Below are 23,249 nucleotides of genomic sequence, written 5' to 3' on the forward strand. Positions count from 1 at the left end.
ACACATAGATAACTTCATCATCAGTATAACAAAAACCGTTAACTGAGAGACTATTTCGGAAGTCTGGTGATAACTAGAAGATCATACTGTGCAATTTCAATTAGCTTGCATACCTGTGTGACCTATACATAGGCTTTGGCATTGCATAAGGCTTATAAACAAATGCCTTAAATCTTTAAGAAAGTCTGTTGTTTGCAGTTTACTTGTAGTATAACAGCTAACAGAGCTAAATAGCACATAAGCTGAAAAGAAAACGCTTTATATATCACCAAAAGACAATTACTGCCATTCATTTACACTGCAGAATAGCTCTTGTGATTCAGAAAGGATAAATGCACACCATTACTGGACTGTCCAGCTGTATATCACTGCAGTATATAGTAAACCTGGAGAGTAACTGCTTATCTTTCAACTATGAGACTTACTGCTGTCCTTTAAGTATGAGGATTTAGTATTTTTTCACACAGCCACTTCTTCAATTCACAGAAGATTCTAGATTGTGTGCTTTCTTCTAAAAACTCCCTGCTCATATTTCTGCTCTTCTGCTTGCCTGTTAAAAACTCACTTGTAAATATGCATCACGTTTGTAGATGTGGTACTAACATCTGGCACTGCAATTTCATTTGATGGAAGTCTGCCTTTGTAATATACTTATACTTCCAATTAGGTAAAAAATGTATATTGTATAGATAGATAGGTATATGACTTCACCATATTCTCTGTTCTATTCTGCATTACTCAATGTCTCATGAATTTTATAAGAATTTGCATTAGGACTGTGCTGTTCTCTGTATTGTACCTGTTGTAACTAGTCTGCATGACTTAATGTCTGTAAATGTATTTTATTTGAATGGCATTTGTACTATGCCAATGGATTTGTTCTGTGCACATCCATGCAGGTCATGGCTGAAGGAAGTCCCAGGACAAGGCAAACTTCTTGGTCAACAAAATATAAATAAATAAATACATAAATACATAAATAACAAGAAAATGATGGCATATATCCTTAGAACAGCAGAGAAAGGAGTGAATTTGTACATTGGTACTTTAATAAGCCAGATGTAAAATGAAACATCTTATGTAAAGCAAGATCAATCCTGAGGATGATAGCTGTTCTGGGTGCAAGGTATTAGGTGATGTGACGTTTCCTGGAATTCATTAATTCCAGTGCCCTGGACCAGCTTGTTCTTACCCCCACTAGAGGTAGCAACATCCTTGACCTGCTCATTACTAACATGGGTGACCATTGCTCTACACCAATAGTCAGCTCCTTCCTGGTTAGATTCGGCCACAAACCAATCACCTTGGAAATCCAAACCTCCCCCCGCAAAAGTAACCACAATGAAAGCTAATTTTGGCTCCTAAAAACAGAGGTGGCTAACTTCACGGCACCCATGCAAATGGAGATCACTTGCATGACTGCCGAATCATACACCAATGCACTGTACAAACGTGTACACAAATGCATGGATCTCACCATACCCAATAGAACCAATATGGTCTCCTCCAAAAAAAAGGAAGCCAATCTGGTAGTCCTCTGCCATAAACAAACTCTACAACAGAAGGAGGAAACTGATGCGGAATAAGGTGAAGTCCCAAGACTGGAAAAACTCTTATCAGCCTCAACAAAAAGTTGAGATCCCTCATCAAATCCTCTAAAGCTAGCTATGAAAACAGAATTGCAGAAGATAGTAAAGAGAACCACTAGGCCTTCTATAGTTATATAAAGAATCTCCAAGGCAATACCCAGATTTGCTCTGAGCTACTGGACAATGGTACTTCCTATACCAAGCCAACAGATATTGCCAATATATTGGCCGACAGATTCAGTGCCAACTTTACCCCCCCCCCCAAGGGACCAGTCACAATACCAGTAGATTGCCAGGCACCCAGTATTACTGCTGCACAGGTTAAAACAGCACTGTCCAAGGCCAAGAATACAGCTTCTATGGGACCTGACAATATCCCTGGCTGTGTTCTACATGAACTACAGAGTGAACTGGCACCTCACCTGTGTACCCTGTTCAATCACAGTCTCATCCCAGGCTTTGTCCCTACCGAATGGTGTACTGATACAGTCATTCCTCTCCACAAAGGAGGAGCGACTACAGACCATAGGAACTATCGCCCCATTAGCCAAATGAGTCTGATATGCAAAGCTATGGAATGCATCATCATGGACCTAATAAGCAAGGATATAGGACATCTCCAAACTCTGTATCCCACTCAGTTTGGTTTTGTGAAGGTTAGATCATGCCTGCTCAACTCGGTTAACTTCTTTGAGTCAGTCACCAGAGCTGTGGATGAATGTAAGGTGGTTCATGCAGCCTACCTTGATCTGGTCAAGGTCTTTGATACCATTCCCCACTCAGGAATCATAGAAAAACTCACTAAGCTAGGCATCAATCCCTATATCACTAGGTGGGTTGCAAACTGGCTCACAGGTACAACCCACAGTGTGAAAGTAGCCGACTCCAAGTCAGACTGCTGACCAGTCACGAGTGGAGTCCCACAGGGTTCAGTCCTGGGTCCTGTCCTGTTTGGTATCTACTTCTTTGAAGTCCAGACCAACACGAAGGGACTCTGGCTGACCAAATTCACAGATGATTGCAAGTTGGGAGCTATTATTAACTCCCCAAGTGATGTTGACATCCTACAGAAAGGCCTCACTGAGACTAACGACTGATGTCAGAACCATGGCCTTAAGCTCAATGCCAAAAAAATGTGTCATCATCCCCTTTGGAAAAAACCCGGTTCCCATGAATTACCACATCGATGGTATTCCACTGAACACAGAAGGCGTTATAAGAGATCTGGGAACATAGGTTGACAGCAACCTCTCTTTTGACCACCACATTGCCACTGTGGTCAGAATGTCCTATGTGGCACATCTCATTACTAAGGGTTTTACATCCAAGAATAAAGAGGTCATTGTCTCCCTCTACTCTTCCCTCATTATACCAGTCATTGAGTACAATGCCCCATTTGGCATGTACCTCACTAAACACCTGCAACAACTGGAGACGCTGCAAAAGTACCTCCCAAAGAGGATCCTAGGCCTTAAACATTTGTCCTATATGGACAGACTAAAAAAACTCCAACTATCCTCTGACTCATATCGCCTACTTAGAGGCGATCTCTGCTTGACTTACAAAGCCATGTCTGACCCAGCTCTGTTAGAAATGCTACATCTAAAGAAATCCCAATCCTTCTGCACCACATGCTCCAGAGACCACAACCTCATTACCACAATCAACAGAACATGCTGGAGGGGCAGGTTCATAACAGAGACTGCCCATGCTATGGAATAGACTTCCCATACATGTCAAGCAGAGCACCTTACTAGGCCTCTTTAAGAGAAATCTTGATGAGTAGATGGGAAATAGAAAATTCACCCCAGGGATCACTCCAGTGGCTTTACTCGACAGAGGCACTGGGAGCTAAGGTCAGGTGGCACGATGCCAGGGTAATCCTATGTGCTAGGCTTGTAAAGGCTCCAGGGCCATTAGCCTAGTACACACCTATGAACCTATGATTTGCAGATGACGAATAGTTTGTAGTGCGGCATTCAGAAATGATACTTTGCGTGGTTTGCTACAGTTTTGAGGAAAATGTTTTTTTTTTATCTTCAAGTACGAGAGATCATTTTATTTTTTGCTCCTCAGTTTAAAGTTTGGGAGGGCCATATTGCAGAATAGATAACTATGGCTCTGCCTCAAATAGCCAACTACTAGAACCTATATGAGATGAGATGCATAATTCATATTACTAATTTTCTTGAAAAGTGAGAGACTGTCAGTTCTGGACTAGATAGTACTTTTAAAATCACAAACAAAGGCAGGTTTAAGACAGTTAAAACAGGTTTTATAGTTCAGAAAAGCAGCCATTGCCCACATGGGGCATGCCAATAACAATGTGAAAGCTGAAGGAGCAGTAAGAACACATGAAGGTTAACAGCAGCAAATATGTGCATAAAACTTTTCTGCAGATCTTAGATAGGGAAACACACGTCTTATGGAGTGATGCGAAATCATAGTATTTCAGAGGTAAGGAGAAATGAAGATCAAAGAAAGCTGGGAAGTATGCCATTTTGGTAAACGTAAATAGGTAAGAAATTTAGAAGAACAAAGATCCAAGTAGGTGAAAAGACAACTAGTTCACTCAATGAGGAAGAAAAACATTTTGCTTATACAGAGCAGCAAATGAAGACCAAGGAAGTATTAAACATTTAACAAGGCACATCATAAAATATCAGTAAACAAATTAGTCTTGGAATGGGTCCTAACTTAAGGAAAATCCTGGCTAGACAACTCGATATAGAATGCCACGGTAAAAGGAGTTCATTCAGATGAAAGGATGATGGGAAACAACAGGAGCCTCTTATTCTCTCTGTTTCCATAAATGACCTTGCATTGGAAGGCGTATTTACCGTTTACCTGATGACAAAGCTATACAACAGGTTTGATACAGAAAAGTTTTGAAATTATAAGAAGAAACTTGACATTTTGGAGGAATGCTATCATATGGCAGCATAAACAAACTGTAGAAAAGCAAATAATATATACAGACAGCAGAAACTCAGGAAAAGACTACACACAAGAGGAAAGAAATAAAAAAACTTCAAAAGAAGAAAATAATTAGTGGAGTGAACATGTCAATCAACCTGGTATTCCTGTTTACCAAATGTAATAAAGTGAATAACATTAAATAACAGAAATATAGTGTAGGAAAACAGAAGGAATACTGGATTGTATAGAAAGAAGTGTCACCAATGGAAACTTAAAAACTTATCCTTATTTACAGAGCACTGTTTATATTACTGAGGAAATCATCAACATAAAGAAAGGTAGAATAGAGGTAGTTTGAGGGACATCAACTAAATGATGCATATCAAGAAAGAGAAAAAATAAATTAATGTGTATATTTATAACGAAATGTGACATAAGGAGAAATGAGTACCTCAAAGAAATCCAGAGTACTACTGAGTATGGATTCTAAATACATGTGTGAGAACAAGAGGACACTATGGACAGTATAAGGTGGGAAGTCAAAGGAGATACAGTGAAGTATTTTTTCACAGAAAGGATGGTTGACGATTGTAACAATCTTACTTAAATGGTGGATTGACTTAAAAGCAATAACTGAATTAAAAAAAATGTATGGAACAAGTGTAAGACCAACTTTATAAAGGATAGGGTGAGGGTGATATGGAGGTTACACTACTAGACAGGTAAGAAGTTTAACTAATCACCATCTCCAGAACTGTCCAGATAGTTTGAACATGTGTTCCATGTATGCTGTCAAAACCTATTTCTATTGATAAGGCATTTCAGCTTCACTGGAGCTTAAGTGAAATTTTGGAAGACGTGGACCTGAAGCTTCACAGATACTCTGAGGCGTTAGTGAGTACATTTTATAGATGGACAGGTATGACTTCTTTCTAACAAGTAGTTGTTTAAAAATGATGGGTGTAGGAATATAATAGAGGAAGTACTTTTTTCTGTACAGAATGGGGAGAAAAGGATAAATTCAAATGAAAGCTTAACTACTACCAGAATCAACATCTATCATCTATTTTATTCAGTTATCAGAAGTGACCATTATCTTTCAGTTGTTTCAATGTTTCTGTATATATTTTGATTTAAGAGCATCTTAACTGAGTAAACTGCATGTTATTGAGAAGTATACTGTGAAATGTCATAGTGAGAAACAGAAAATACAGTGCCACTATCAGTATATAAAGCACCAAATTGGAGATATTGCTAGTTCTTTTTTTAATGTTATGAAAATATGAATAAATCCAAATGACTTAGAAACTATGACTTTTTATTAGATGGAATCTTAGATGATGGTGGAGAAAACTGTTACCGATACTTGCACTGTTATGCTGTACAGCTTGACAGATACTGTGTGTTGTTGTGCAAGCAATAATGCCAAACAGGGTACATAAAAAAAAAAAAAAAAAAAAATGTAAGCTTGTTTCCTGCCTTTCCTGTTAAGTGGTATAGACTATTTGTAGGCTTCTGAGCCCCCAAGCCCTTCTGTGTTGGAGGGAAGCCTTCTAGCTTAGTTTTTTTTTTCTTATAACTAGCCAGTTTTCTAGTTTCAGCACTCAAATCTGTTTCTTTGATCTCAGCACTTATTCAGAAAAAAAAAAATTCATCTGCTTTTACTGTACTTGTGTTTCTACCTACTTTTTTTACTTTTGCATCATCTTAAAAGTACTCAATTGTATTTATTACTGCTTGGTGTAACTCATTCTGAGCCTTTTGGTTTAAACACTTAGGCTTCGGACCAGTTGTTTTGCACTAAGAGGGTTTGTGGTCTGTACTGTAGTGGCAGAACAGGTAGCTTACATCCTTCTAGGTTGGGAACTGCTGATTTGAGGGCTCAGTGTCTGTTATTCTAAAAGTGTATTAATTCTGGTTTAAGCACTTGGAATTTCTGGTTAAAGGCTTATAGTGCATGCATATCTGAACTGCTTTTGTTTGCTGTGGCATACACTGGATTCGGGTCTGCTGGATCTAGCTTTGTTTATGTAACTTGAGCACTAATCCAGGCATTCTCTAAAGTATTCAGTTGTATTTATTACTGCTTGGTAGTAACTTGATTAAAGTGTAGCTATCATTCTAAGTCTTTTGGATTAAGCACTTGGGCTTCAGACCAGTTGTTATACATTAGGAAGGTTTGTGGCATGCACTGTGGTGGCAGGACAGGTAGCTTTCATCCTTCTAAGTTGGGAACTGCTGATTGAGAGCCCAGTGTCTGTTATTCTTAAAGTGCATTAGTTCTGGTTTAAGCACTTGGGCTTCAGGCCAGTTATTTTACATTAAGAAGGTTTGTGGTCTGCACTCTTGTGGGAGAAGAGGCTGGACTCTGCCCTTCTGAGCTGGGAATTTCTGGTTAAAGGTTTATAGTGCCTGAATATTTGAACTGTATCTTACTGAAATTGGTACACCTTGTTTGCTGTAGCATAGACTAGATCCAGGCCTGCTGAATCTAACTTTGTTTATATGCTTGTTGTTTGTTTGCTTGTTATTTCCTGGACGCTAATTCCACCTAATACGCGCTTCTCAGCTTCTGTGGATCACTAGTGATATCTGCATTGCTTACTGTACTTATTTCCTTGTTTCACTTGAAAGAAAGTTACTGTTTGTCGTTTTGCATTTAAGTTACCTGTAACACATTGCACTTAAGTTACCTGGCACTTGCTCACTAAAGCAATTATATAAGTCAGCACTAAAAATTAAAAGCACTACACCCTCACTCCCCACTGGCCCTGGTTTTCAATTATTAAGGAATTCCCAATATTATTCTAGCATGTCCAAAGGTGAGTTGTCAATCTCCTCTCCGGTCCAGCTGGTGAATCTGGGAATCTTGAGGCAATGTTACAACTGCCTCATGTACACAGACAACCCTCTCCTCATCCCAACAAATTCCAACACATGTGAGAGATGCAACCATATAGCCAAACTGGAGGCTAAGCTCTCTCAACTCAGTACTGGCATAACCAGTCAGGAGGAGAAGGAAACCACACTCACTACAATTCCAGTCTCACATAGACCTACCACGACAGCAAACTAAACACATAATCACACAAAAACATACTCGGAGGCTCTAAATAAATATCTGCTGAAGCAGCAGAGACCTCCAAAGCAGACATCCAAGCAGCCGCTACCCCAAAACAAAACACGTGCAACACATATCTCACAAAGCCAGTGTGCCGAACAGTCACAGCCCTTAAGACTAAACAACACACCTGATACACTTGTAATAGGTGACTATCATCAGGCACACTGACATCCCGCTCACCAGGCTGAACAAGGAGAGGGTCACGGTGAGCAGCCTGTCGGGCGCTAGGATCCGCCACATAACACAAGCACTCAGGTCACTCCAAGGCAAGTACAAATATGACTCAGTCATTGTCCATGCTGGTGTGAATGATCTGAGATGTACCTCCCTGGACTACATGAAAAGAGACATAAAGGAGCTCTCTGGGCATGTAGCCCAGGCCGGTATGACCCTGACCTTGAGTAGCATCTTACCCTCACCAAGAATGATGCCACAGTATGAAGACAAGATGATCAATTTCAACAATTGGCTTAAGTACTGGTGCCATTCAAAGGGGATCCATTGCCTGTCAGCTTGGGATGATATGCTCGACAAGCCACGATGCTTCACTAGGGATGGCTTGCACCTGTCACCCCTGGGCTTTCGGATATTGGCAAAGGCTCTTGCTACCCCCATAGTGCCTTTTTTAGGCAAGGCTCAGAAGACAAACCCACCTCCATAGGTATCACAAGGGATAAGAAACAAAGAGTAATGCTACTCAACACCAGAAGTCTAAACCTCAAGATGCACGCACTCGAAACTCTCCTTAGCATGGAGAACATCGATATCTGTGCAGTAACAGAAACCTGGTTCAGGACTCCCGAGAGCACCCCAGCAGTACCAGGTTATACCTCATACGATGCTTTTCGGCCCCAAAACTTGGACCGAACCACGAAAGGAGGGGGAGTATCGATATTCATCAAAGATACCCACACCTCCAGGTTGGTGGCAAAGCACGAAGCATCAGAGACTATCCATGTGCAACTAACAGTGGGTAAAACTGCCTTCCAGTTTATAGCCTGCTACAGACCACCTTCCTAAACCCAGGAACCCACTCGGCTTTCCTGAGAACACGGGAAAATATGAAGGTCTCTCCAAACACCATTATATTGGGTGACTTCAACTACCCAAACATAGACTGGGAGCATTACTCTAGCTCCAACACCCTAGCCCAAAGGTTCCTAGAATTTATAAACTCAAATGCTATGGAACAACGTGTTACCACTCCCACAAGAGGGGAAAGCATACTGGACCTGATCATCACCAACATGGGGACTCCATGCTCCAGACCAGAAGTGTATCCCTCACTGGTAAGATCAGACCATAAACTAATCTCACTGGATATTCACATCCCGATCCCACCCCCTGCCCAGAAAACCACAGTGAAAAACTTCTCTAAAGCAAATTTCACACTCCTCAAAACTGAGGTGGAATCCTTCAAAGCCCCTGAGCCTGTAGAAAATACGGCCCAGACCTCAGAATCCTTTATAAACTCATTCTATGAACACCTTCAGGAATGCATGGATCATGCGATCCCAAATAAAACCAAGACCCAATCCTCCAAAGGCAGACATCCTGTCTGGTGGACCCCAGCCATAAACAAACTATACAATAGAACGAGGAAGATACTAATTGATAGAGCAAAATCCCAAAAAGGGAAGGCATCACTGATCAGTATTAGCAAAAAACTACGGACACACATAAAATTGTCTAAGGCCAGCTTCGAGAGAAAAATTGCACAGGACACTAAGGATAATCACAAGGCTTTCTTTAGTTATGTTAGGAACCTGGGTGGTAATTCCCAGATATGCTCAGAATTAGTCCAAAATGACAAAAATACACTGAACCCACAGACATTGCCAACATCCTAGCTGACAGGTTCAGCGCAAACCCCCACCAAAAGGGCAAATATCTATTCCAGCAGAGTGCTGCCCCTGACATCTTAGATGCTCAGGTAAGAGCCGCCCTCTCCAAAGCAAAAACACAGCATCAATGGGACCAGACGGTGTCCCGGCTGCCCTACATGAACTCCAAGAAGAGCTACACCCAAACATAAAACTACTGTTCAATCTCAGCCTTACTACAGGATATGTGCCCAAAGAGTGGTGTACAGCAACAGTGGTCCCTCTCCATAAATGTGGTGCCTCAACGGATCCTGGAAACTATCGCCCCATAATCCTGGCTAGCTTGGTCTGCAAAGCTATGGAAAGGATCATCATGGACCTCATAAATAAAGATATTGGGGACCTACAAACACTGGATCCTACCCAGTTCGGCTTTGTTAAGGGCAGATCCTGCCTCTTAAACCTGGTTGATTTCTTTGAAACAGTCACCAAGGCCATTGACGAGGGAAGGTGGTCCACACAGCCTACCTGGACCTCGCAAAAGCCTTGATACAATACCCCACTGGCATTATAGATAAGCTCACCAGCTTAAATATAAACCACTATGTCACTAGATGGATTGCAAATTGGCTCAAGGACAGAACCCACATGGTTAGAATTGCTGGAGCCATGTCAGACTCCAAACCAGTTGCAAGTGGTGTCCCACAAGGCTCAGTCCTGGGACCTCTCTTGTTCGGTATATATTTCTCGGAGGTACAGGCCAACACGGAAGGACTGTGGCTGACCAAGTTCGCAGATGACTGCAAACTGGGCCATAATCGACTCTCCAGCCGACACTAGCATTCTCCAAAAGGACCTCATAGATACAGACAACTGGTGCCAGAGCCATGGCCTCAAGCTAAATGCCAAAAGTGTATAGTCATCCCTTTGGCAAAAACAAAGTGCCCACAAATTACAACATAGGTGGTAATCCATTAAGTACAGAAGAAGTAATTAGGGACCTGGGGACCCAAGTTGATAGCAATCTCTCATTTAACAACCACATGGCCAAAGTGGTTAGAAAAACATTTTATATAGCCCACCTAATCATGAAGGGATTCACATCTAGATCAGGCGCCGTCATCGTACCTCTTTACTCATCCCTCATCAGGCCCATAATTGAGTCAAATGCCCCTTCTGGGATGTACCTTACCAGACACCTGCAGCAACTGGAAAGACCCCAAAAGTACCTCACCAAGAGGATCAAAGGGCTCAAACAGATGCCATATGCTGCCCGGTTAAAGAAACTCCAGCTCTACTCAGTGGCATACCACCTGTTCAGAGGCGATCTGTGCCTGACATATAAAGCCATGTCCAACCCGGAATTAATGGACATGCTGCACCTCAGAAAATCCAAATCCCATCGAGCTACGCTCGAGAGACTTGAACCTCAGCACTGAAATAAATAGGACATGCTGGAGGGACAGATTCATAACCCAGAGGCTCCATTCACTCTGGAATAAAATCCCAGTCCAGGTTAGCAGAGTCCCTCATTGACTATCTTCAAGATGAATCTTGATGAGTGGATGGGAGATCGTAGGTTTACCCCGGGTATCACTTCTGTGTCACTGTTAGACAGAGGCACAGTATACTAACCTCGAAAAAGGGCATAGCAAAATAAATTTAAAATGGGTGGCGAAAGCCAAACACATTCTGGCTAGGCTTATAAATGCCCTAGGGCAGATAGCCTAGTATGAACCTATGAACCTATGAACCTATGACAGGGGAATAATAGGCTGCTCATGGGTGGTGTGAGGCCCAGGCAGGTAGATGGCCTCCACACCCCCGGAAGGACTACAGTTTCCCTGTAACATCCACCCTGGGATGCATTATTGTGGTTAGAAATTGCTTTGTATTTGTTTTATTATTACTATAATGCATTTTTTTATATTTGTGATGTAAAATAGTTTTTCTGCTTAGTATTTCAAAGTTGCTGTAAAATATGTAATCTTTGGAGGATGTATGTTATATCGAATATATACGTTAAGTATTTGATAATGAACACACACACACACAGTTTTATATATAAATATATATATATATATATATATATATATATATATATATATATATATATATATATATATATATAAACAGATGCAGAGGCAGGAAAATTCTCTCACACAAATAGAGAAACTCAGAAGTTAATGCACACAAAGTCACACATGCACAAGTGTACACACACACACACACAAAAATAGACATGCATGCGCACTCACATACACCGATAGAGAGGCACAGACAGATTCACACACATGCATGTATGTATAAACGCACGCACACACACACACACACACACACACACACACACACACACACACACACACACACACACATATGCCCACATGTCCTTCTATTAGCTACTGCAGTTATTTGCATCTCTTTTGCTTTGTTTATTTATTTATTTTTCCTAGTACTCAGTGAAAGTATAATGGCAGATCCTTGTAACTGTTGCTGAAGTTACTTTTGGTAACTTTTATTTTTATTGTTTTCATTTTTTTTTTTTTAATTTTTATTTGATGTTTGCCAGACAGACACATTTAGTGAGTGTAAACAAGGCTGGCTATTTTTTAAGTCTGTTGTTTATGGAGTATTAATATGCTGCTGTGAAGCTGCAGACTAATTACTGGGCTTTCGTCATGCTGTAATACTCTGCAGAGATCGTTTGATATATGATAGGGTATCATCTAAAGTTCTGCCCATTTTCAAAATTGCGTTAATTATGGATTCAAACATTTTATATTTCTGTAAATACTTAAAAAAAACATGTATCCAGAATGGAATTTCTTGGCATCACATGAAAGCTTAATTTTAGCCATAGAGTGCTGATGCGATGTATCTAGGCTGTATGATTTGCAAAACATGAATAGTTTGTGAAAATCTAGAAAACAATTTAAGCTCGAATTTTATTGTATATCAATATATTTACTATATTGATGCAAACACTTTAAATGTGTTGATATTCATCATTGTAAAGAAAGTACAGTTGTGTAAAATCTTACCATAACAGTAGATGTCCTTCTCTTCACTGTTGCAGTACTCTAAAACAGAAGGGGTCGCCTCCCCAGGGTGGTCCAATGATGCTTGTCCAATATACAAAAACTAATGATCCTGTATGTGCCACATGTCACACTTATGTTCCTCACACAGAACATAGGGCATAAAAGGGATGTACTGATGCAACTACCCAGAACTGAACTGCCCCAGAAGAGAACAAAGGAGTCCATGCACATCCAGAAGGAAAAAATGTAGAAGAAAAAGGTGAAACCCTCAGCCACAAGGGAATCTAATACAAAATCTAGAACAAATAGGAAGGGGGTGGAGGGAGGGCACAGATACTGCAACGGTGAAGTGAAGAGAAGGACATCTACTGCTATAGTAAGATTTTACACAACTGTACCATGCCCTCCTATATCACTGTTGCAGTATTCTGAATAGAAAGTAAAGTAAAAAAGCTCACGAAACAGAATAGGAGGAAGATGGCTGACAAGACCTCTCAACAAACCCATATAAAATGGTTTCAGAAAAGCTGGTCTGGTCCTAGAAACCATATCCAACTTATAATGCTTAGTAAAGGTATGCACTGAAGACCAAGTAGCAGCTACAAGGATGGAATTGGTGTCCAACCCCTTAAAGAAGGTACCAGAAGGGGCAATAGCCATAGTGGATTAAGCTCTAACAGAAGTGACAGAGATTTGAAAAGTATAACAAAAGGAAATGGCCTAAGATATCCAGGAGGAGATGATTTGCTTAGAAACAGCCAAACCCAATCTCCTGGGATGGAAGGCAACAAAAAGCTGATCAGACTTACAAATTGCCTTAGTTTTATCCAAATAGTTCCTGAGCTGTCTGTGCAAATCCAAGGTATGTAGGGCCTTCTCACTAGCAGACTGAAGAGAAGGGAAAAAGGAAGGGAGTTGTACTGACTGATTCAAGGATGACTCCTTTACTACCTTGGGCATAAAAAAGGATTAGTACGAAGGGACACCCTGTCCCTGTGAAAAAAAACAAAAATGAGTAATGGTCATAAGGGCTTGGAGCTCAGAAACCCTCTGAGTAGAAATAAGAACTAGCAACAAAACAATCTTCCAGGTACAATATTGCAAAGAAACAGAATCTGCAGACTCAATAACAAAATTGAGGTCCCAAGGAGGAGGACTAGGTTTCCTTGCATGTCTAATATGCAGGATGCCTTTAAGAAATTGTTTGACTTAAAAATGAGAAGCCAAAGGAGGATTCAAGGGCTGGCAAATGGGCCTTCACATAAGAATAGGCCAAGCCAGACTGGAGCAACTCACGCAAATAAGAAAGGACCAGAAGGACCCCCAAGGAAAAAGGGTCCTGGTTATGAGCGTGAAACCAGACAGAAAATCGTTTCCATTTGGACATATAATATTTTCTGGTTGAGGGTTCCCTTGCCTCCTGTAAAATCCTGACCACATCTTCAGAAAAGATGTGCCTGAAAGGGATCAAAACCCTATCATCCACAGTGTCAGTTGAAGAGTGGACATGTAAGGATGGATGAGATACTCCTTGTCCTTTTTGTGGAATCCAGCTGGTGAGGTAACCTGTGGCGATTGCCCCTGGTCAGATGCATTAGGAAGGGGAACCAGTGCTGTCTTGTATTCAGTACAGTAACAAGGCATTCAGACCAACTAGCAATATTGCAGTTCGAACTGGCGACAAAAAAGTTCTGGGAAATTGTGTCCATATGTCCCTTTTTTGCCCTACAATTGGTGCAGGGAGCATAAGTGTAATGTCTGGCTCATACAAGATCATTAGGCTTTTGTTTACTGGCCAAGCATCAGGCTGCCCAGGGCAAGAGACCTCTTCTATTTAGAATACTGCAACAGTGATATAGCAGGGCATCTGTTTTTACTGAGCATGACTGTTGTCTGCTCCTTTTAAACAACACTCAATTCCCAATATATGTAGATTTGTTTTGCTTCTGTTTTTAAATTTGATTTGAAAAAAATATTCAAGAATTCAAGGATTCAAGGATGCAAATAAGCTGCTAGAGATCTGACATTTCACAGCTGCCAGGTATTAAAAGTATTGTTTGATTCAGCATTACTGTAAACATAAAAAAACAGCACTAATCTGGTTACTGTTAGTTCAGAACCAGCACTAATCTGGCTACTGTTATTTCATTCATTGATCTGAAGAGTGAAGAGTTATCCTAAATTTTGTGTTTGGTGGATTATAACTACATAGCAATGCTTTACTATAGCTATATGAAAAGTGTAGCAGCACAGAAACATACAGCTACACTGTTCTGCAGAAGGTACAGTATTTTTGGTCTCCATTTTGTGAACTGATTTCATCTGCTTATGGCTGCTTGCCCACAGGTTTTAAAATAAACTGATTTCCTATCAATATGAGAGTCAATTCATGCCAGTACGGAGGATCTGTCCTACATTAAGTATTTTAGTCAGTGAGGATGGCTTAATCTCACAGGAAATATGTCAACTGACAGCTGTGCTTGTGACCTGCAGTACGTCAATCTGACCTGTCAGTTTAGAAATTAAGCTTTATTCTCATTCCTGTTATACAGTTTGGAGCAGATAAAACATAATTAAATTTAATGGGTGCCTATCCTATATATAATCTTGGTTATCATATCAGAATGTGTTTAGCAGAATGTCTGCGGATGAATATTAATTAAAATACTGAATATAAAATGTACTTCATGAATGAGCTTTTGAATACCAGGGAAGATTTAGTGCAACACATAACTTCTTTAGTATAAACTGAAAAAACTGAAATAAAAGACAATTTCATGGTGCTTTATCTGCTTCATAGTGTAACATGTATTTTAATGAATTGCCTTCCTTTCAACCATAAGACATCTCTGTTTAGCAGTGAACAGCTGATTTTTTTGCAAGGTGAAGGGGACACCAGAGTGATTTATTCATTTTGGCATATTGTTTTTTTTATTTATTTTAAGTAATAGCTGTCTATGCATTCATTTATTTATCTTACTATGTAAAAACATTTTTTTTTACATAAACAGCTATAAAAATGCAGTATATACAGTTACAGACACTTGTTTTTATGTGTGCACTCAATCACACACACGTAAAAAGATACAGTGTAAGACAGTACACTTAAGACACTGGTTCTGCCTCCACTAACTAAGTACTAGAACCTATATGAGATGGGATGCATAATTCATATTACTAATTTTATTGAAAAGTGAGACACTCTCAGTTCTGGACTAGATAGTACTTTTGAAATCACAAAGAAAGGCAGATTTAAGATAGTTAAAACTGATGGTTTTAGAGTTCAGAAAAGCAGACATTGCCCACATGGGGCATGCCAATAGCAATGTGAAAGCTGAAGGAGCAGTAAGGACATATGAAGGTTAACAGCAGCAAATATGTGCATAAAACTTTTCTGCAGATCTTAGAAAAAGAAACACATTTCTTAAGGAGTGATGCAAAATCATAGTATTTCAGAAGTAAGGAGAAATGCAAATCAAAAAAGTGGGGAAGTAAATCCAAATAAGAACAACTGACAGGGAGATAGTGCAGCTTACGAAAAACTTATACATAAAATAAAAAATCGATGCCAACACAACATGGCTGTAGGAAAGAACTATTTATTAAATAAATAAAACGGTGAGCACTTTCATGATCACTCAATCGCTTCTTCAGACCAACAAACATTAAAAACCTCTCCCTTTTAAATTAATCAAACAACAATGCATTATCTAACATCCAATCATTGTAAAACTCATATAGATATAAGTAATATTTAATACAAACAAAATGGCTAAAATTAGTTTAACACACACAGCTCAAGTAGAACACCTAACTATAAAACACACAGCTCAAGTAGAACACCTAACTATAACTACACAAATCTATTTAGTGCTTTAAACATTTCCTTTTCAAAAAAGGTTTTTATGACACCACTTCGTTTAAACCTGGTGGGGTTTCTGCATTAAAATAGAAAATCCATTTTTGTTTTGTTGCTTCTGTAATGGTTTTGATGTCTCCTCCCCTCATATTAACTAACACTTCCAATACAAAAAATTTAAATGTGTGATTAAGTTCTTCCTAGTTAACATGTCATGCTAGCGCACTTGTTGTTTTGTTGCTCCTGATAGCTCTAGTATGTTCTGGGATTCTAGCCTTGAATGGACGATTAGTTTTGCCTATATAAAAGGCAAAACAAGCATGGCAATAACTAAAATAGACTATATTTTTGGTCCTACAGTCGGCATAAAAATCAAAATCTATCTTTATTCTAAATGTTGGATGTATAAAGGAAGTCCCTGTATGTATCAGGCTGCAGGCTGTGCAATTTCTACAACAATATGTACCTTTTCTATTTCTGTTATAAGACACAGACAATGCAATGATATTTCCAACAGAAACCCAGTAAAGGACTACACACAAGAGGAAAGAAATGTAATAACTTACATTTTTATTATTATGTTATAATGCATTACAGACCTAACACACACACACACACACACACACACACACACACACACACACACACACACACACACACACACACACACACACACACACATCACCATAAGGAGTACACTAAAGAATTTATTTTTAGCAGTTAGCCTAAGTTACTTACAGGTGTCTTGGTTTTTAGATGGAAAAATACTTTTTTTCAAATTTCAGCATTTTTAGATAGGCCTTTAGTTAATCAAAGAAGTGTGTAATGTTCTTTCTATGTGGGTTATATCTTGCTACGGAAATAACATCCAGTCAGCATCCAAAGCTTCAGGATGTCTTCCATGCATCCAAACCATCAAGCAGCTTGAGATGAGCTGACTAAAGACAGGTTTGGGCACAAAGTCCTTCAGAGCTTTACTGCTGCAGAAGAATACGCTCCTCCGAGGTTTTTGAGGGTCGACGGTTGCCTTGCACTTTCCTTTCCTGAGCAGATAAGTTCCCTTTGAGGGAAAAATACCATTTTCTTATATTTACTGATGTTTTATTACTTTCCTCTTCAGGAAAGTTATTTTAAAGCTAGGAGTGTTGTGTTTTGTCACACTGTCTCAGGACTGTGCTGTACTTTTAGTATAAACTAAATGATAACATATTTTCTGTGGATAAATTGAGTTTAATTTCCCATTGAGGGGGTGCCATGGTGTTTGAAAGTGCTTTTTATTCTGTTTTTTTTTTCTGTCAAAAAAGTAACTTCTGTTGACTGGTAGCGTTACCAACATTTGCTGTTTGTCTTCCCAGGGAAAGAGGCACCTTGTTTGGCTTGACCATCAAACAGATTGTAAGTCTCATGGGCAGTCCTTTTTCCAGCAACAAAAATTAAAATTTAAAGAAATGGCCTTTGCCACTACAGCAGGCTAGCAATTTGCCTCAGTCACAGGTGGGTGAGTCTGCTGTGGCCATTTGTTGTACCTCAGACCACTTATCTTTTAGCCCAGATCCCTCTGGTGCAGCGCCTAGAGCCACTATGGACCATGGGTTAGAGATGTTGTCTGTGGATGTTGGATTCCCCTCAGTGGGGAAGGGAGAGCCACTCTTGCTGGTCCTGGGAGAGGGAACAAGGAAGGTCTCCCTGTTATGTTAGAATGGTGTGGCCCCATTTTTACTGTATTTTACTATATTCATAAAGTAGCGGAAAGTATTCTAAGAAATAAGTCAACATTGGAATGAAGAAAGGAGATTCTGCTGATAGGGATGACTGCAATTAGGGATACAGACAATAGGCAAGAGGGGACTTGAATTAATTGGAGAACACTGGGAAAAGAATCAATGTATTGGGAGCAAATAATTAGAGCAGGAAAGCTAATAGAATGGGAAGAGTGCAAGAATGTATTTGGATTGAAGGCTAGAGATTGCCTTTCCTATCAAGGCTTGATATCAGAGTAGAGACAAAGAGATAGGGGGTATCCTAAGTGAAAGACCAACACTGGTAGAGTTTTTAATAGAATCTAAAACAGAAGCTGCTGTTACTACAGCATACAAAATATTGCGTGATAATTATAAGAATCAGTCAGAGGAGGTTAGAAAGGATTGGGAAGAGAGATTGGATAAGCAATTTATGAAGAAACAATGGGGGATATATGTATGTATCCCAAATATGCAAAAAAGTCTAGAAGATTTAGGATCTTTACTTGGAATTGTTTACATAGGTCTTTTTATACCCAAGTAGACTCCAAAGATTTTTTTTCCTCAGGTGGGCAGCAAATGTTGGAGGTGTGATAGGGAGAAACAGATAACTGGGAACATATTTTCTGTGAGTGTAATGAGTTGACAGACTAAAGATTCTCTGTAGACTACTCTGTCAGAGATACTGGGTGAGCAAATTGGTGTAACTAAAGAAATTATTTTTTGAGCTATGATACAGAATCTGAATTGACTAGACATAGTAAGGCCTTGTTGAGTCTAATTATGGTTGTTGCATCTTTCGGCTTTTCCCAGTTAGGGGTCGCCACAGCGGAACTCCGGTCCGCTAATGATTGGTAGTTGATTTTTACATGCCGAGTTACCAGCCCTGATGCACAACCTTCAACGAAGGTACGCCCATTCATGCATGCCTTCACGCAGAAGATGCTCTAGCTGAGAATCGAACCAGACAGCATCTTACTGTGAGGCGACAATACTACCACAGCACCACCAATTATGGTGGCTGCCCAAAAAAGCAATTGCTAGAAAATGGATATGAAAGTCTAAACCAACTGTTCTAGAAGTAGTGAATATAGTAACAGAAATAAAATTACTAGAACTGGGATCTTTAGAAAAGGTAGGAGCAAATTACTTAGAAAAAATGGGAAATTTGAGAACAATACATGAAGAGCAGGAACAAGATTTAAAAAAAGGCAAGATTTGAATGAGCTATGTAATGTTTGATTGACAATGACTGGATAGATCATAAGTGATGTATAATGTTTGCTACTAAAATAATGACAGTATGGTTTGTTTTCATTCATATAAATGTATGATTGCCTATGTCATATGTGATAATTTAGTAAAGATGTTTATTGTTTAAAAAAAACAAAGAGTATAAATAATAAATAAATAACTTGCCTGGTATTAGCTTAAAGAGAACTTTCCAGCTTCCAATACTCCAAGAGTCCAAGACAAAAATGGCTACCTGCTTGTGTAATATAAAATACCATGAGATAAGGCTCTAGCCAACAGTGCTTATTTTCCTAGAACTGCAGAATTATCCACTGAAACTTGGTTCATTTACCACAAGCTCTAGTTACAGCTCAAACTGCTGGCCAAAGTTGTCTTTTAAGTTGTTTTTTTTGTTTTAAGTATGGTGCAATACCTTTTCTAAGCCTTTCAGCCAGTGCATTATTTTATGTATTTCCTCAGTTATTCATATGCATGCGTACATTTTTCTTTACTCAGCAGCTACTTATTTTTGATATTCAGTTTGTTCTTCTTTTGACTTTTCCCGGTTAGGGGTCGCCACAGTGGAACTCCGGTCTGCTAATGATTGTCAGTTGATTTTTACAGTGCCAAGGTGCCAGCCCGACGCCCAACCTTCTACAAAGGCACGCCCATTCATGCATGTCTTTTGAATGCCACTCGACCGCGGGGAGGACATGCAGACTCCACACAGAAGGCGCTCCAGCTGAGAATCAACTGGGAGAGCCTCTTGCTGTGAGTCGACAACGCTACCACTGCACCACCATGGCTTATTTTCAATATTCAGTGCTGCTAACAAATATCTTTTTCTGTGCACCAGTGATTAGTGCCTGGCTAGGTTCTACAGTTCCTATGATACCCTGAATGACATATTCCTCCACTGGCAATTTCTGGATCCCTCCTTTGTTATGTGCTACACCCCCCTTATTGTGTCTCAGATGTGCTGCCTCAATTCCAATGGGATGGAATGGTGTATGTGTGGGTGAGAGATGGCAGGGGTTCAGAAAATCAATCAAGCTGCAAATATTCCTGTATAAAACCTCTACTCTGCTTGTCCCAAGACCTATATTATTGTTATGTTTCCTTACAGCTCCATGTATACAATTTACATGGCTTCACTGTATTCCCGATATGATGGTAAGTTGAATAAAGCTGTTAGAGTGTTTGTACATATTGTGTATATGTAAGATAGTCATTGCCATTTTAAAACTAATGGTGTTGCTCAAAGCATTTAGGCTACCTTTTGTGCAGGGTTCCTCTCCACAAAAGTCTGATCAGGCTGGACTAGCCAGTATGTGGGTTTCCCATTTTGGATAATCTTTGTTTTCTAGACCAGTAGATCCTATATTCATTGTGATCTGCAGATCTCCAGAAACCACTTGGTTGTCTGCTGACCCTTCTCCTGTCCTGAATACAATGTTCTGTCTGATCCTTATTGTTAAGCTACTTAGCAATTTCCCATGCTCTCTGTAGTCCCTTCTGCCCTGAGTGGTATGATGAGTTCCCTGCAGTAGTTCATTCAGGCTACGTTTTGAGCAGTGTCTAACTCCCATGCTTATTGCTGCATCCCTTACACCTTTACCTATGCTGGGAGCATGGACATGGTCCAGTCCACTGCAATGTCAGCACCTATTGCAGAAAAGGTGTACAGCATGCAGCAGATAGACAGGGAATGTGGGTTTGGCTCTGCCAAGCTTCACTTGCATGGCAGCCTTCATCATGCATGTGCAGGAGTATGTAAAGGCATAGGGGAAAGTGTTGCAGGCTTTTAAAGCCATATGTGTGGCAGTTTGGTACAGAGGTTTCAGACTATGGTTAATATATCTATGCTCTGCAGAACTCCTGAGTTTGCTTCCCACTGCCTCCATTTACTTGTTATGTGACATTGAACAAGTCACTTAACTAGACACTGTTTCTGGACTGAACCTGAAATGGGTCCATATGGTTCAGTGCTCTGTCCTAGTTAACTGAAGTACTTTTTGCTTTTTTTATTTTTTACTTTTTGCTTCAGCTGCCGCAGGTGATATTAGGGCCAAAAAAGAAAACTTCTGTAATGGTGAATACATGATGCCTATCCACTGAATAACTGTAACTCTTATTTTGAAAAAGGAAATGGATAGATATGATCAGTTGAAGAGTCAGATGACCGGCAGGCATGGGGAGATAAGAATGAAGTATATAAAAATAATGTGAAGTCTGAGATCAATACAATTTTAGGTAAATGATATATTTAACTGGGTCTTTGTATATATGGGTCTCTCCAACCATGTGCACTTATTTTTCTCTTCTTATTCCCTAATACTGCTACTCTAGGAATGCCAGTGTCTCTTGTCTGTTCAGAAGTAAGGAGTCAGTTCCATGCACACATTAAAAAAAAGATGCAAATTAATACTGGAAAAATGCATAATCAAGAGAGAAACTAAATAAACAAATCTGAAGTCAGATAAAGAAAAGGGAAAGGAAGGTGCTTCAGTGCCTGCTCAAAAATGTTGTTTGATATTAAAATGAATAAAGACATTCATAACCGAATACACATGCAGTTACAGGATGTTTGCTTACAATTGTTGTCTCTAGGACCGATTGCCTTATGCGAGCTCAGAAGAGTAAGACAAGAAGGAGAAGCGACGCACGAGGGTTTAATAGTTACAAATAACTAAAATCCTTGAAAAGCATTTTGAGTATAGTATAGTTTTATTATCTCAGAAAAAATGCTGGTCTTATGAGTAATTATCTTCTGCTCATATTTTTTGACAGTTTAATGTCGGGATTAGCAGCTCTGGATGCCAAGTCTTCAAGTCGTTTGGGTATCATAACTATTGCCTACTACCTATGGACAACGTTTGTGGCTGTGATTATAGGAATAATTATGGTGTCTATTATTCATCCTGGTGGAGCAGCCCAGAAGGAGATCACTGAACAAAGTGGGAAGCCATTCGCCAGTTCAGCTGATGCACTGCTGGATCTGATTCGGTAACTAGTCACACACACTATTAGCTATGATTTTCTTTAAGCAGCCTTGCTAAAATGACTTCATAATTAATTGCAGAAATATTTGATAATGTCTAAGTCCATTATGAAGTGGAGCTTGAGAGCTAAATAAGATGACAAGTAAAATTAAATAAATTATGGTTCAACATGTGTGGAAAGAATGCTAAGTGTATCTGTTACTTGTATGCCAATTGCAGTCTTCTTCTATATATGGTGTTCTTCAGTCTCTTTCAAACACTGAAAACATTTCAAAGCATTGAGTGCACTTCTTACAAAGTGACACAGCATATTTTGCAATCAGAATAAGTCTTACTTAATTATTGAATATGCCTGCTGAAGCTCCATAATAAAAAAAAAAAAACATGAACTGTACTTAATATTATCCGCTATATGTGATGTTTGAATAATGGCATGGTTTACTGTGGTGCATGTGAAAACAAGATGCAGTGCAAACTCATGTTACATCACCTAGGCACACTGATTCTGCATATTTACACACATTAATATTATGTTTGCTTTTCCACGATTTTGTACACTAAACTGCTTGATTCATTTAGAGGAAGAATAGCCCCAGTGCATTTTCATCCTCACAGCACATTCAATCCCCAAATAATGCATTCTCACCCATAACATCACCTGATAAAATGCATATCTTTACATTTATTAATGTAAATAGGTAATTGCACATTCCTAAACATTTATTAATGTAAATAGGTAATTGCACATTCCTAACTAGTTAACAAGCTATTTTATATATATCTGATGTCATTCTATTTCATTACTGCAACAACCTTTCTGTCATAAGCAAATGGAGTGGTCCTGTTCCCAAGTTAATGAGTGATACATGAAAGGGATATATCAAATAATAAAGGACTAATGAGTGACCACCAAGGTGTTT

At 39.4% G+C, this 23,249-nt stretch overlaps 1 protein-coding gene across 2 annotated transcripts in view; it reads left to right on the top strand.

Moving 5' to 3' along the window:
* SLC1A7 (solute carrier family 1 member 7) overlaps positions 1 to 23,249 on the top strand; it is a 941,247-nt gene that overhangs the window by 309,736 nt on the left and 608,262 nt on the right. For both annotated transcript variants that reach the window (XM_044085451.1, XM_044085450.1), the window contains one exon: positions 22,118 to 22,333. In XM_044085451.1, coding sequence (XP_043941386.1) covers positions 22,118 to 22,333 — 216 coding nt within the window. The remainder of the gene's footprint in view (positions 1 to 22,117; positions 22,334 to 23,249) is intronic.

This window comes from Protopterus annectens, chromosome 10.part0 (assembly GCF_019279795.1).
Source record: "Protopterus annectens isolate FY-2018-M chromosome 10.part0, PAN1.0, whole genome shotgun sequence".
NCBI lineage: Eukaryota > Metazoa > Chordata > Ceratodontiformes > Protopteridae > Protopterus > Protopterus annectens.